The 12,824-nt window shown below is 37.0% G+C and overlaps 1 protein-coding gene across 3 annotated transcripts in view; it reads right to left on the bottom strand.

Annotated features, from left to right (window-relative positions):
* LOC118249711 (reversion-inducing cysteine-rich protein with Kazal motifs) overlaps window positions 1-12,824 on the bottom strand; it is a 121,821-nt gene that overhangs the window by 28,287 nt on the left and 80,710 nt on the right. For 2 of the 3 annotated variants that reach the window (XM_050709282.1, XM_035549945.2), the window contains exons 6-8: window positions 8,855-8,902; window positions 7,792-7,833; window positions 510-543 (exon numbers count right to left, since the gene is read on the bottom strand). In XM_050709282.1, coding sequence (XP_050565239.1) covers window positions 510-543; window positions 7,792-7,833; window positions 8,855-8,902 — 124 coding nt within the window. The remainder of the gene's footprint in view (window positions 1-509; window positions 544-7,791; window positions 7,834-8,854; window positions 8,903-12,824) is intronic. The other variant, XR_007707924.1, reaches the window with a different exon arrangement.

The raw sequence follows: 12,824 nt of genomic DNA, 5'->3' as shown, positions 1-12,824 counted from the left end.
ATAAGTATGAAAGCAGTATCCCAAAATTTGTTTCAAGAAAAAAAAAAGAGATTAAATCATTGTGATTCATATATTTTTTCCCTGTTATTAAATACACTGTTCTTGAGAAATACTATTACTGAAATTAATTCTGAGACACTGAGTTCTTTATGTCCTGCTATTTCATTTTCTGTAGACAGACATCAGGCAACAGGACACTTGTATGGTGCAAGATTTCACCTATATCTAACTCAATTTTGTTACTTAACAGTCATCAAGTGAATAAAGCAGAAGGAGAAATGATCTTCTAAGCAATCTTCAAAATACGGCAGAAAAAACAAATACAGATACATAAATTAAAAATTTACAGCAATTATATAAACAGTCCAATCCTCTTATCACTTGAACAAAAATAATTATGCATGTGGCTAGCCGTTCTATGGAACTGAATCCATGTGATTTGTTATACGTACACCTCCAGAAGTTCTTACATTTTAAAGAAAAAAAGAAACTATTCATTACATACTTACTTTCATTTCTGTTAATACAACTAAAGAGAGCATTCTGAAATCAAAACAAAAATAGCATTACAAGCCTGAAAACTTCAAATAAACATTTAGGTGCCCAGTCATTTCTTATCATGAACTAACATTTATTTTTTGTTCATCTAATACAATTTAATTGGAACAAATAACACTATACAGAAACACTAAATGAAAGAAAAGATCAGGTGTCACCTAAGTTCTGTGTACACTCTTACTGAAATATATTCAAGTAATAGGAAGATTCTGCTAGATCACCTTAGAAAAAACAGGACTGGATGTAACAAAATGTTTTTGTATGATAATTTTAAGGGATCTATGTGGAGAAAAAAGAACTCTGCACATGCACACATGCAAACAGAAAATCTCAAAAAACTAAACAGCAATTAATATCTAATGCATGCTATCAACACCCAAACTACACCCAAACGCAAACTATAGCACCCAAATGGTACAGTTGGGAGTTATACAAAATGTTAAAATACTGAAGGGGGAAGACATATACCCAATCGCTTGGTTTCAGAGGACTATAATTGACAGGACAGTAAACTGAAAAACTATATATCGAACTCCTGCCCAGAACAACCATCATCTTCCCCACATTAAAAACAGATCTCTTCTTGAGAAAACAGGTAGCACTTATACACTTTCTGGAACTCAGTGGAAAGATGAAGCCATGAGGCTGAAATTCTAAAATTTCAACTACCAGTTATGAAATATTTTAAAATTACATGATTGTGAAAAAGAGAAATTTGAAACACTCTCCACACTTGTTCGAACATGATTATCAAGTGATCAAACCTATTAACATAGTGACAAAACACAATCCACATCTTCATAAAGTTCCTGATCACCTTTTTTTCCCCTATCACCAATATTATATAAATTTGTATTTTACACAACATCTAGACAATAAAACAAACACTGTAATATTGATCCTTACACAGTATGGGATTAAAATCTGATGTTTTGCTGTACTAAACCAAGATGTGCTACAAACTTTAAAGAAAAGACCTCAAAATGCAGACCTAACATCAGCTTGGTAGCTCACCAGCTAGCAAAAACACCCAACCTCACTCAAGTCTGAGAACAAAATGGTTGTCTCAAGCTGAACAGCTTGTAGAACTTGATCTTAGCAAAGTAGCAGATATTTTGCTTCACTTTGAAACAAGTTAGACACTGCTACTTAAGTATAACAAAATATTCAAAGAGTTCATCAAATTAATATTGAAAAAAGTCTAGGTCTAAAATAAGAAAGGAAAAGTGAACAGTATTTTTATTATGAGAAACTGTCATGAAAATTCTTGAGAATTTTCATCTGTGTTAGTTACTTATATTTACTACATTGCTGAGAAGTGGGTTATCCCCAATAATCTTTGTGATATTTTTGTGAAAATTTGTATTGCTACTAACAGATGGAAATGTTAAATTTTTTTAAGTGAAGATGTATTAAGAATCATATTTTCTATTTTTCTTTTTGTCTTTGAGATAATTTAGAGTGCAGGACTTTTTTTTTTTTTTACTTTTTTTTTTTCTTTCCCTCCCCCCCAATTCAAATTCTTTATTTGCATTGTTTTTGGAGATCATTTGGGTCAATCTGATTTGGCAGCATCTTTATTTTCTCCCCTGAAGTCTAATCTAGGTAGGATTACTAAGTAGGATTACAGAGCAAAGCAAAGTCAGTATCAAAGTAACTAAATCTCCCCATGGCTAACTCATTTTTATGAGTTAACCATAACCAGTAATTGCAACATCTGAATGCTGAGGACTTCCTTTGAAGCAGCTTGCTCGTATTTGGTTACACTGAGCTGGGAACTCACGTAAACACAACACGTTTCCTTTCACGGAGGGTTAGAACTAGGTGATCTTTATGGTTCCTTCCAACTCAAACCATTTTATGACTGTGTGTACACAAAATCATCATCCTACATCTGTAAAGAACTGATGTGTACTATTGCCTACAGGGTCATGTCATTTTCATAGCACTGTACTTTCTTCTTTGGGACCTTTGGTGTATTAAAGAAGACAAAAACTGTCAAGATAGGAACTGCTGCCACACCCAACATCAGTCTGATCCAAGACTGACTGTCCTCAGAAGCTTCTGAAATTAGATTCCGCACCCATCCTGTACCAAGCACTGGAACATGGTGAACAAAACAGCCTGGCAAAAAGCAACACTAACTGTGTATGAATTAATGCACAAAGACAGTAGAGGCTGCTGAAAAGGTATAACCATGACAGACAGACTTCAGCCTAAGTACTGAACATACAATCATTTAGCACTAACAATGTGTAGAATGACAATGTAAAGTTGCTATAAACTCAGGTAAGATTTGTCACATTATTAAAAGTAGAATATTATAAGATAAGTTATTAAAAAGCTGTTTGGAATAACCGGATCACTGACCCTTTTTTGCTCAGTTTATAACCACAGACAAAAATAAAGAAGAATGTTGAGAAGATTATGGAGTACCAGTATTTCTCTTATGAAAAAGGGCTCAAGTTGAGACAAAATAATCCTCTTCTACCTATTTTAAAAACCTTTCTGTTTTTCTAAGACAGACACAATCCCCATACCAGGTAATCAATCCTCCTTCTGTACTTGGAAACTGCCATTCCACAGACTGCTGAATCACTGTAATAATGCTAATACTGCAATTAAAAGGAGGTTGTCTTACTTCCCTTTTCCATTTTGTTTTCAACTCTTCTCTCCATGCTTATGGTTGTATAATTTGTGTATGCCTTCACACCAGCTCTGACTCTACTCTTCTTTTCATGACCTGATTTTTCCCAGTAACCCTGCAGCAAGCATTTTTCTCTTGTGCTAGCAATTTAAATAATCTTTTAGAAGGACCTGCAAGATGCCAGATCCAGAATAAGGTACGCAAAAGTGTATTTGTAAGACTAGAAGAACTTCAGCTGCACTGAATTGTTGAAGCAACTCACCATATTGTGAAACTGTAACCTGTAGCCACCACAGGTTACAGTGATAATTAAGATGCTGATTTTGCTCTTCATGTAGCTCTGGACAACTGTTCAGTTTCCCAGAAAATACAGGTACATGTGCGAGAAGCATAGCTATACAGACATGAGAAAATCTTAGAAAAATTAATGTAAGTCCTCTGTTTGTAAATAAAGCTAATAACAGCTTTAGACCATCATAGTCTGTCTTGAGTTACTAACTGCAACTTCATTATAGAATACAGGGTTAACCCCTATCTCTTTTATAAAACAGCAATCATATTTAAGATATCAGCAACTTTTCTGTCCATTCAAGCTTCCTTCTGAATTGCCTACCAAAATCTCTTGAAACAGTGAACTGTGAGAAAAGACAGACAGAGAAAAAACAAGAGCAAAAGATAAAACAAAGACATATGTAAAGTCAAACAAACAAACAAACAAAAAGAGCAGAAAAGGATATTTGCCTTAAAGGAAAAACTACGTCACCAAGATCTGTGAAAATGAGGATAAAAAGCCAATAGTATAATCTCCCTACCCCCAAAACTCCATTTTCAACTCATGAATAAAATATTAAGTGAACAAAGATGGTAATATTGAAATTTAAAGAACAAATGCAGAATTATTTATTCTACTTGTAAAATGATCTCATCTGAGAAGTCTTAAAGATACTTCAGTTGGTTGTTCAAAAAAAACAAACACCACACAACTGCTGAAATTGGCCATCAAAACAAATGAGACTACAAACAGAAGGAATGGAAAGTAACAGGCAGACTCAGCCAACACCTCAGCCACCAACAAGTCTATGCCTTGAGAAAACAGATGCATTATGGAAATTGAAAAAGGCAATTTAAGTTTATCTAGCAGAGAACACTTTCCAGTCTTCCTCACCATAGCCAGTACTGCAGGACCTAACTGGTTTCGCTCTTTTTGGAGCTCATCAGCTGCAGGTAACGGCTCAAAAACCAAAACACACAAATACAAACAGAGCTAAAAAGAAAGAAGTCTTTTGCATCATAAGGCATGCTTTCATATCACATGTCCATTTTTTCCAAATGGCTGCCTCTTGAATGAAAAATAACAGTGAAGCTGTTCTTTTGCACAAGACAATATAGAGAATTCCCCCGACAGCGCCCCTCCCCCCCCAACAATTATTGTTTTTCTTCCTGAAAATCATAATGGTATCTGTATTCTATTAACTCTGGTGGACATATACATTTAGTACTGTTGTTTTGGGAAAACTAACCACATTAAGTATCTGAATACAGATTGTATTCAAATAAGGACATCTTAATTTAGAAATATTACTTTCAGTTAAAAATATAGCAGGAAACTCATTGCTACTCTCACAGAGCAAAGCACTTTAAATTCTGTTAATCTTTTCTCAACTTCATTTAAACTTAGAATTTATCAGTACAAGTTAAAGTCAGAAGCTAACATACTAAGGTTTAGTGGACGCAGCTGAAGTTTCAGATGATGGTGGACATCTGTTTAGATTTTTTTTAAAACCTGCAAAAATTAACAATTAAGGCTAAGATTTTCCTCAATTACATTAAACAGTAAAAAAATAAAAACACTAGCACAGTAAGTTAGAACTTAATCACTGGAACTTCATTTTTGGCAAGATCATTGTTTTTTTTATCAACTTTCTTTGAACTGTACGGAACAGAAACAAAACGCAATAGAAGATCACAATATTATTAGCTATAATGTGTGGTATACAGAGTAAAAGTCTGCCCAGAATTCCTAAGCAGTACTTCCAGAAGCCACAAACAAGCTGTGTGCTTTAGGGGTTCATTAAAACCATTTTGGAACCCTTCACTGAACTATGTTCTAAACAGAACCTTGAGTTATGATCTATTGTCTGTGAATAATCCCTACAATTATATAAGGGTTAAAAACTTCTCGCAGCATATTTTCAGATGGGCTAATCAGTAGCCAAAATTCACTAAAACCTCAGCATAAAGCAGGATCATATGATCCTGGAGGATTAAACCTGCCAGTAGTGTAGCACAATTAATACATTTCTGAATACTTACTGCAGCATCTGAAGCTGCAGGCTTTGCATTTGAAGTTTCTGTATTTAAAAATTGTTGGAAAACCACAAGCCAAATTAAACTAAACACTGCTCAAATCTGTGAGAGCAAAAATACCTTTTTACAGTCCAGGGACATCAAAAGTGTTCACCACTGTGTCCAAAAAAAAAAAAAAAAAAAGGCTTGAAGAACAGAAGTGAAATAACATAGAACATTTGAATAATGCCTTATTTAAGACAAAAAAAGAAAAGTAAGAACTGAAGTCCTTAATGTGCAGAGAGGAGAACTCAGGGGAACTCAGTAAACTCAGTATGCAGTGTAAAGACTCAAGAGTTGCAATCTAATAAAAATTTTAGCTCTCCTGTTTCCATGCACAATAGAAATAAATGTGATTTTAAACTCAGTAATAAACTTATCACAGTTTATTTCAAGCATTATGAATTATTTTCAGTTACTCCTCCAAGTGCATACTCTGTTATATTCAAAAAAGAACCTTAACTTTACACAAAACTTTTAAAAGTGAAAAATCAGAAAATCCTACATACAATCCGTACAGCTTCCACTTCTTTCTTCTTCTTTGACTATTACCTACCTTCTTTTTAGAGCAAGATAGTAGAAAGCTGGAAGAAGTAGTGAAAGATAAAGGTGATGAGATGCACAGAACTAGAGAGAAAAGGAACATGACAAAAATGAGTACCTGAGAAGCAGAAGATGGGAAAAAGAATAACAGGATAACATCTTTCAAAGGAAGCTAAATAATGTCTAATAACATCCAAAAAATACTCAAGGATGTTGTGCTATTTTTTAAAAATTTCTGTATGCAGTGCTACTTGAAATTAAAAGACACTTAATAGGGCTTGCTTAAAATCCTCAATGTACTGATCAAAAATGAACAGATAATTACACCATGATCCACTTCTAAAATGCGTAAAATCTCCAAATGACAAGAATCACAAGCTACATTAACATTTACAGTAAAAGTAATCCAGAAAAATATGATCAGCAGAAAAAGCATATTTAATTAATCTTGTGAAAAGCTGGCACATCAGTGTTCAAGTGATTCTGTTATTGCACAGTCTGAGACACTGCTTAGCAACTTCTAACTTTGTGACAACAACTATCTGGAGGTTTGTGGTTTTTTTCCTTCACTGCTCTGAACCCTGTGCCTTACCCTTGAAGACTTACCGTATTCTTTGTTCTCACTGACTTAGTGGGAAGCTGAAGTGTATGTCATGAAGTTGCTTCCCTGATCTCTAAAGACCACAGAAAAGTACTATGGACAGTTCGGTCAACTACTGCAAGAAGATTTTGTAAATTCTCTGTGAAATCCTTAAGTGAATGTATAAGATTAAAGAGTTAGTATGCTATCACAGTGTTTGCAAAAAGGGATTTACACCTTTGTATTTCTTAATTCAGCTAGCTTTTACTTACAAGTTATATCTTTATTATATTCAATACCTCAATAATTTGTTAATAAACTAATTCTCAAATTGGATCCTCATGTTAAGTGACTCAAATATGGATTCTTAAGCAAAAGGCAACGCAGCATGTATAACGTTGCATTTATGTGATTCACAAGCAGTTTCTGATCTTATTTGTCATTTAGTGTTTTAACTTGGCACTCCCTTCTCAGTTCTTCATTTTTTCCCTAACCAACCCAACTGAAAACAAAGTATGGTACTAGTCACAGATATAGAAGCTACTCAGAAGACTACGTAAGGAGCAGGCCACATTCACCAAGACATCAACTAAAAAAAAAAAAAAAAGGAGGAAAAATGAAAAATGGCTAGGATGCAAAAAAAAGTGCAGGTTCCTTCCAGAAGCAGCTTTTCAAATCTCATACCTTCGGCAAAACTTCCCTGAATTTTATACTTGCAATAGGTATCTTCAGAGCATAGCAAGTACTATTTTTTATGTGTACCTATAAGCCTAGATACATAGGAAGTTCTATTTTTGTACAAAAATATGTAATAACTGAAGATCTACCACTGCACATACTTCATTTCTCTCCTTAACACAGTATCGGTATCTACTGCTCCTAGTGCTCATTTAAAAAGTTCTCTTTGTTTCTTCACCAATCGGAAAACTGATATCTACTTCCATAATTTTTCTGCCTTTCCTTCTTCTGGCGTTGCACAGGTAGAAAGAGCTAAGGTCTTCTGTGCAATAACAGCTAGATCCCACTTTCCAAAATTCCAGATAAAAAACTGGAAAAAGGCCTAGGAAAGTAAATAAGATGACTATCACCATTTTGTAGGTGTTCTTTAATCTCTTACCTTTCCTTTCCCGTTCTCCTTCAACACATATTGGCCAACCTCCTACAGCAATGCAGAAATCCAGAAAAAAAAGAAGGAAACAGACCAGCATAATAGAGGAGAAGTTTACAGACGTTGACAGTATAGCATATCACAGCATGAGAGAAGACAGAACTACTTAAAATTCATTTTTAAGAGAACAAACTATGCTAATTTCAACAGTGAAGAATCTAGGAAAATACTCTGTAGATTTAGATAGAAATATGAAAGGGGAAAAAAAAACGGAATTTATTGTTTCTTGGAAAACAGGAAAACTGCTGTATTTCTGCCCAAATCAAGAAAACAGAGAATTGTCTGATAACCTGGACTGTTTATTAAGAGCTGAATTTACATAGGACTAACTAATTAAGGGCGGTAGGCAGGAGGAAAGGGGATGGATGAGTGTGCAGGAGGAGGAGGAATCTGGCTTTTAATTAAGAAATATTGAAAGTGAAAAAGTCCTAGCAAAATAACTTGTCTACAAAATGTGTTAAAAAGAATACAGATGAAGGCAGAATTCTGAAAATATCCTAACAATTAATTTTAAGAGTAAAACAATAGAAATAACTGCTACCATTCACAGTTTCACTGATGTTAACGAAAATTATTCATTTTGAACTATATATATTAGGATAGACTACTTAAAGGATTATTCTTTCCTGCGTTTATTTCTTTAAGGTCGTTTTTAAGCCGAATCTCCCATTACAGAACTCAAAATGTTCCTGATAATGAATGCCTACTTTCATCAGAACTCCTATTAAACAAAGTATTTAGAATCCATGTCTCCCTTTTGAAAGCTGCATCTTTATCAATCAAATTAAGATATATGCAAGTCTAAAAAAAAGGCAAGCCCCTTTTCACAGAAAGTGATTGTACTTCACAAAAAATGCAGAGAGGCAATTTACATCTGGATGAAAGTGAGTATATACAGACATACTACTACACGAGAAGACTAGACTTTCCCTCTTCTACATGACACTTGTCACAGAATTTATAAAACAGATGACTTTTAATAAGATATATGCACACACACACACATACATACCTCATATTCCTTTCTGCAGACTTTTAAAACATCATTCTTTGAAGAAGCCTGAAAAACAGAAAATTTCCCCACTTCAGGCAGAAAATAATAAAAACATGGTGCAAAATAAAAATTGTTCTACCCTTATGTTAACTATGGCAATCACGGATCCATGATCTATTTAAATGTTCCTTCCTAAGAACCTAAAGAATCCGTTTAAAGTTTCAAGAAAAAAAGCAGAAACCACAACTTTGTCAATACTACATATAATTAAAGACCCAATTTTCTTATTTTTGCACCAGGTTTGTTGGTATTGGATGCACACACAAAGCAAGTTAGTTTTCATCAAATGTTTACCGGATAAGGTGGAATACTGGAAACATTTAGGAAATGGAAGACCTTGAGCACTGAGTTTCACCATTTTCCATGCTCAATGGCATTTGTGTCTTGTTCCCTTCTAAAACATGCAGTCCTACAGTTCCTATTGTAAAAACAATTTGCCAAAATTCTCCTTTCAAAGTGCACATCAGTTTCTTCTGTAGAGTAACTCCTGTTCCTTTTTCACGTCAGATATTAAAAATTACTATTATTACTTACATTAGACATCTCCCCCTACAGTAATTTAAAATACCACGGTAAAATCTGACCTTGGACCTATAATAGCACCTTCTTCAAAATGCCTGTAAAACTCCCTCAAGTTTCAAGAATCAAAATTAGTATCCAAGCATTTCCCTATTATCCTTAATGTTTTGCCAAAGTATGTATTTTTTTTTTTTAGTCTAAATCAAAACCATGTGAAATGTATCAACCAGAGTCCACTCAAGAACAAAATACAGCCAAGATTCCGAGACAGCATAGTCTACAATCAACAATACAGCATTCGATTTTGAGAATAAAGAGAAATGATACAGCAATCATAAGATTAAACTAACAGAATTTCATAGGACATGATAAATGGAAGTTTTTTTTTTTTTTTAAATCAGATCTGGAAAAGACGTAAATGTTAGGATAAATTTGAAAATTTTACTAACAAATACATTTGGAGTGATATATGCATATTATTTCCAGAAGAAGAAAAATATTTTTTTAACTACTTTTATATTTCTGTCCCCATTTTTCCATTTATTTACTCCTCACCTTTTTTTCACACTACTGTTTGTGTACTCACTGCTCATCTGTTATCAAATAGGTTAAACTAACTATATGCTCTTTGGTAGAGGTAGCCTTTTTTTTTTTTGTATTTTGACAACAATTTGCAGTAGGCTGCTGGTTCAAGACTAAGATTACACAGGTAATGTGCAAGATACTATAGCGAATGCATCTTAATACATCTGTGCTCCAGAACTGAGTTATAAGAATGACAACAAATAGCTGCACACTTTTTGTTTCTGAAAATATATTTATAGTCACATATAGTCATAAGCATATGCTGAAAAATATAAAATCAGAAAATGCTTCCCAGATTTTTGTTTAAAAGGTAATTGCTAATTTATGTGTTATGCTTAAAAGTGTCACCTGACCAAAACAGTGATATGGTAACACCAAAGACTGAGTAAACATACTTTATTCCATCTGATAAATTAAAATCTCTTTGAAGAACCACAAAAATCTATTTGGGGCTGTGGCTCCAATGTTGCATCACTAAATATAGCACTGCAAAAAAGAAGAGAACTTAGAAAAAGTCACATGTTGCCTTCCACTAGCATTGTTTTAGAATAAGAACTTTCATGCAGACTGTAAATATATGTATATATATATATCAAGAAATTATGTTTATCATTGTAGTGGATTTACGTGGCAAGGTTTTGGTAGCAGGGGGCCATAGGGGTGGCTTCTGTGAGAAGAATCTAGAAGCTGCCCCATGTTAGGTAAGGGCCCCACTGCTGACCAGAGCCGAGCCAATAAGTGATGTTGTTTGCGCCTCCGTGAGAGCATATTTAAGACGGAAAAAAACGCTGCGCCACACAGCAGCTGGGAGAGTGAGAGGAGTGAGAAACAGCCTTGCAGGCGCCAAGGTCAGTGAAGAAGGAGGGGAAGAGGTGCTCCAGGTGCCAGAGCAGAAGTCCCCTGCGGCCTGTGGTGAGGACCATGGTGAAGCAGGCTGTCCCCCTGCAGCCCATGGAGTACCACGGTGGAGCAGGGTTCCACGCTGCAGCCCGTGGAGACCACGGTGGAGCAGGCAGACCTGCACCAACGGAGGCTGCGGCCTGTGGGGGACCCCTGCCGGAGCAGATTCTGGGCTGGACCTGTATCCCATGGAGAGGAGACCATGCAGGAGCAGGTGACCTCGCAGGAGCTGCTGCATGTGGGGGACCCAGGTTGGAGCAGTTTGCTCCTGGGGGATGGACCCCATGGTACGGACCCATATCTGGAGCAGTTCTTGAAGAGCTGCTGCCTGTGGGCAGCCCATGCCAGATCAGTTCACCAAGGACTGCATCCCGTGGGAGGGACCCCACAGCACAGGGGACGAGAGTGACCAAGAAGGAGTGGCAGAGAAGCGCTATAGACTGACCATAACCCCCATTCCCCCGTTCCCCTGCGCCGCTCTTGGGGAGGAGGTGGAAGAGGGTGGATGGGGGGGAAGGTGCTTTTAGTTTCTTTCCTTTGTTTCTCGCTTCTCTAGCTTGTCAGTAATAGGTAATAAATCTTACTATCTCCCTGTGCTGAGTCTGTTTTGCCCGTCACCATAATTACTGCGCGATCTCCTTGTCCTTATCGCAACCCTTGAGCCCTTTTCATCGTATATTCTCCCCATTCCTCTTTGAGGAGGGGGAGTGAGAGAGCAGTTGTGGTGGAGCTCAGCCGCCCACCCGAGTAAAACCACCACAATCATAACCAAAGCAAAGATAGCTTTGCAACCTCTACAGATGTAGTTAATAAATTACTACTACAAAGCAACAAAATAGAGCATAGCAGCAGCAATCACACACCAAATGTTTGCAAACCAAAACTAGAGTGGATTAGCTCCATTTCCCAAGTGACATGTTAGGACATGCCTGGAATAGTGTTGCACCCAAAGTTCAGGACACATTTGAAGAAATGGCAGCCACCAGGGCTGCCAGGAGGGCCATGGCAGCCAGGAGGGCCAACCATTTCCTGGGCTGCACCAAGCGCGGCCTTGCTAGTCGGTCGAGGGAAGTGATTGTCCCGCTCTACGCTGCGCTGGTGCGGCCTCACCTCAAGTACTGTGTGCAGTTCTGGGCACAACAGTACAAAAAGGATGTAAAGCTGTTGGAGAGCATCCAGAGGAGGGCTACAAAGAAGGTGAAGGGCCTAGAGGGGAAGACGTATGAGGAGCGGCTGAGGTCACTTGGCCTGTTCAGCCTGAAAAAGAGAAGGCTGAGGGGAGACCTCATCACGGCCTACAGTTTCCTCACAAGGGGGAGTAGAGGGGCAGGTGCTGATCTATTCTCTTTAGTGACCAGTGATAGGACCTGAGGGAATGGAGTCAAGCTGTGGCAGGGGAGGTTTAGGCTAGACATCAGGAAGAGGTTCTTCACTGAGAGGGTTGTCGCACACTGGAACAGGCTCCCCAGGGATGTAGTCACTGCACCAAGCCTGTCGGAGTTTAAGAAGCATTTGGACTGTGCTCTTAGTCACATGGTCTAAAATTCGGGGTAGACCTGTGTGGTGCCAGGGGTTGGACTCGATGATCCTTATGGGTTCCTTCCAACTTGGGATATTCTATGATTCTATGACTCAAGTACATAATTGGCACCAAGTCAGAAGGACATATGGTTCTCTCCCTGGTAGAATAATAGAACCAAATCTGAAATGTTTTATGAACAGATAGGCCAAACCTTTATTGTGTTTAGTTAAATAGATGGAAGTTTAGAAACTTTGTATCTCTGGTGCTACCTTACTCACTAATTAGTTAGCCTTATCTGTAAGACCATACATAATTGTATCCCAGGACAGGGAAGAGGGGCAAGATAAGCCAGGCTTGGTTTCTGAAAAGAACAGGTGAGGAACTCATGGTATGCCCATGTCC

The sequence above is a fragment of the Cygnus atratus genome, chromosome 2, assembly GCF_013377495.2.
Source record: "Cygnus atratus isolate AKBS03 ecotype Queensland, Australia chromosome 2, CAtr_DNAZoo_HiC_assembly, whole genome shotgun sequence".
Classification (NCBI taxonomy): Eukaryota; Metazoa; Chordata; class Aves; order Anseriformes; family Anatidae; genus Cygnus; species Cygnus atratus.
This window is presented reverse-complemented; position numbering and strand designations above follow the sequence as displayed.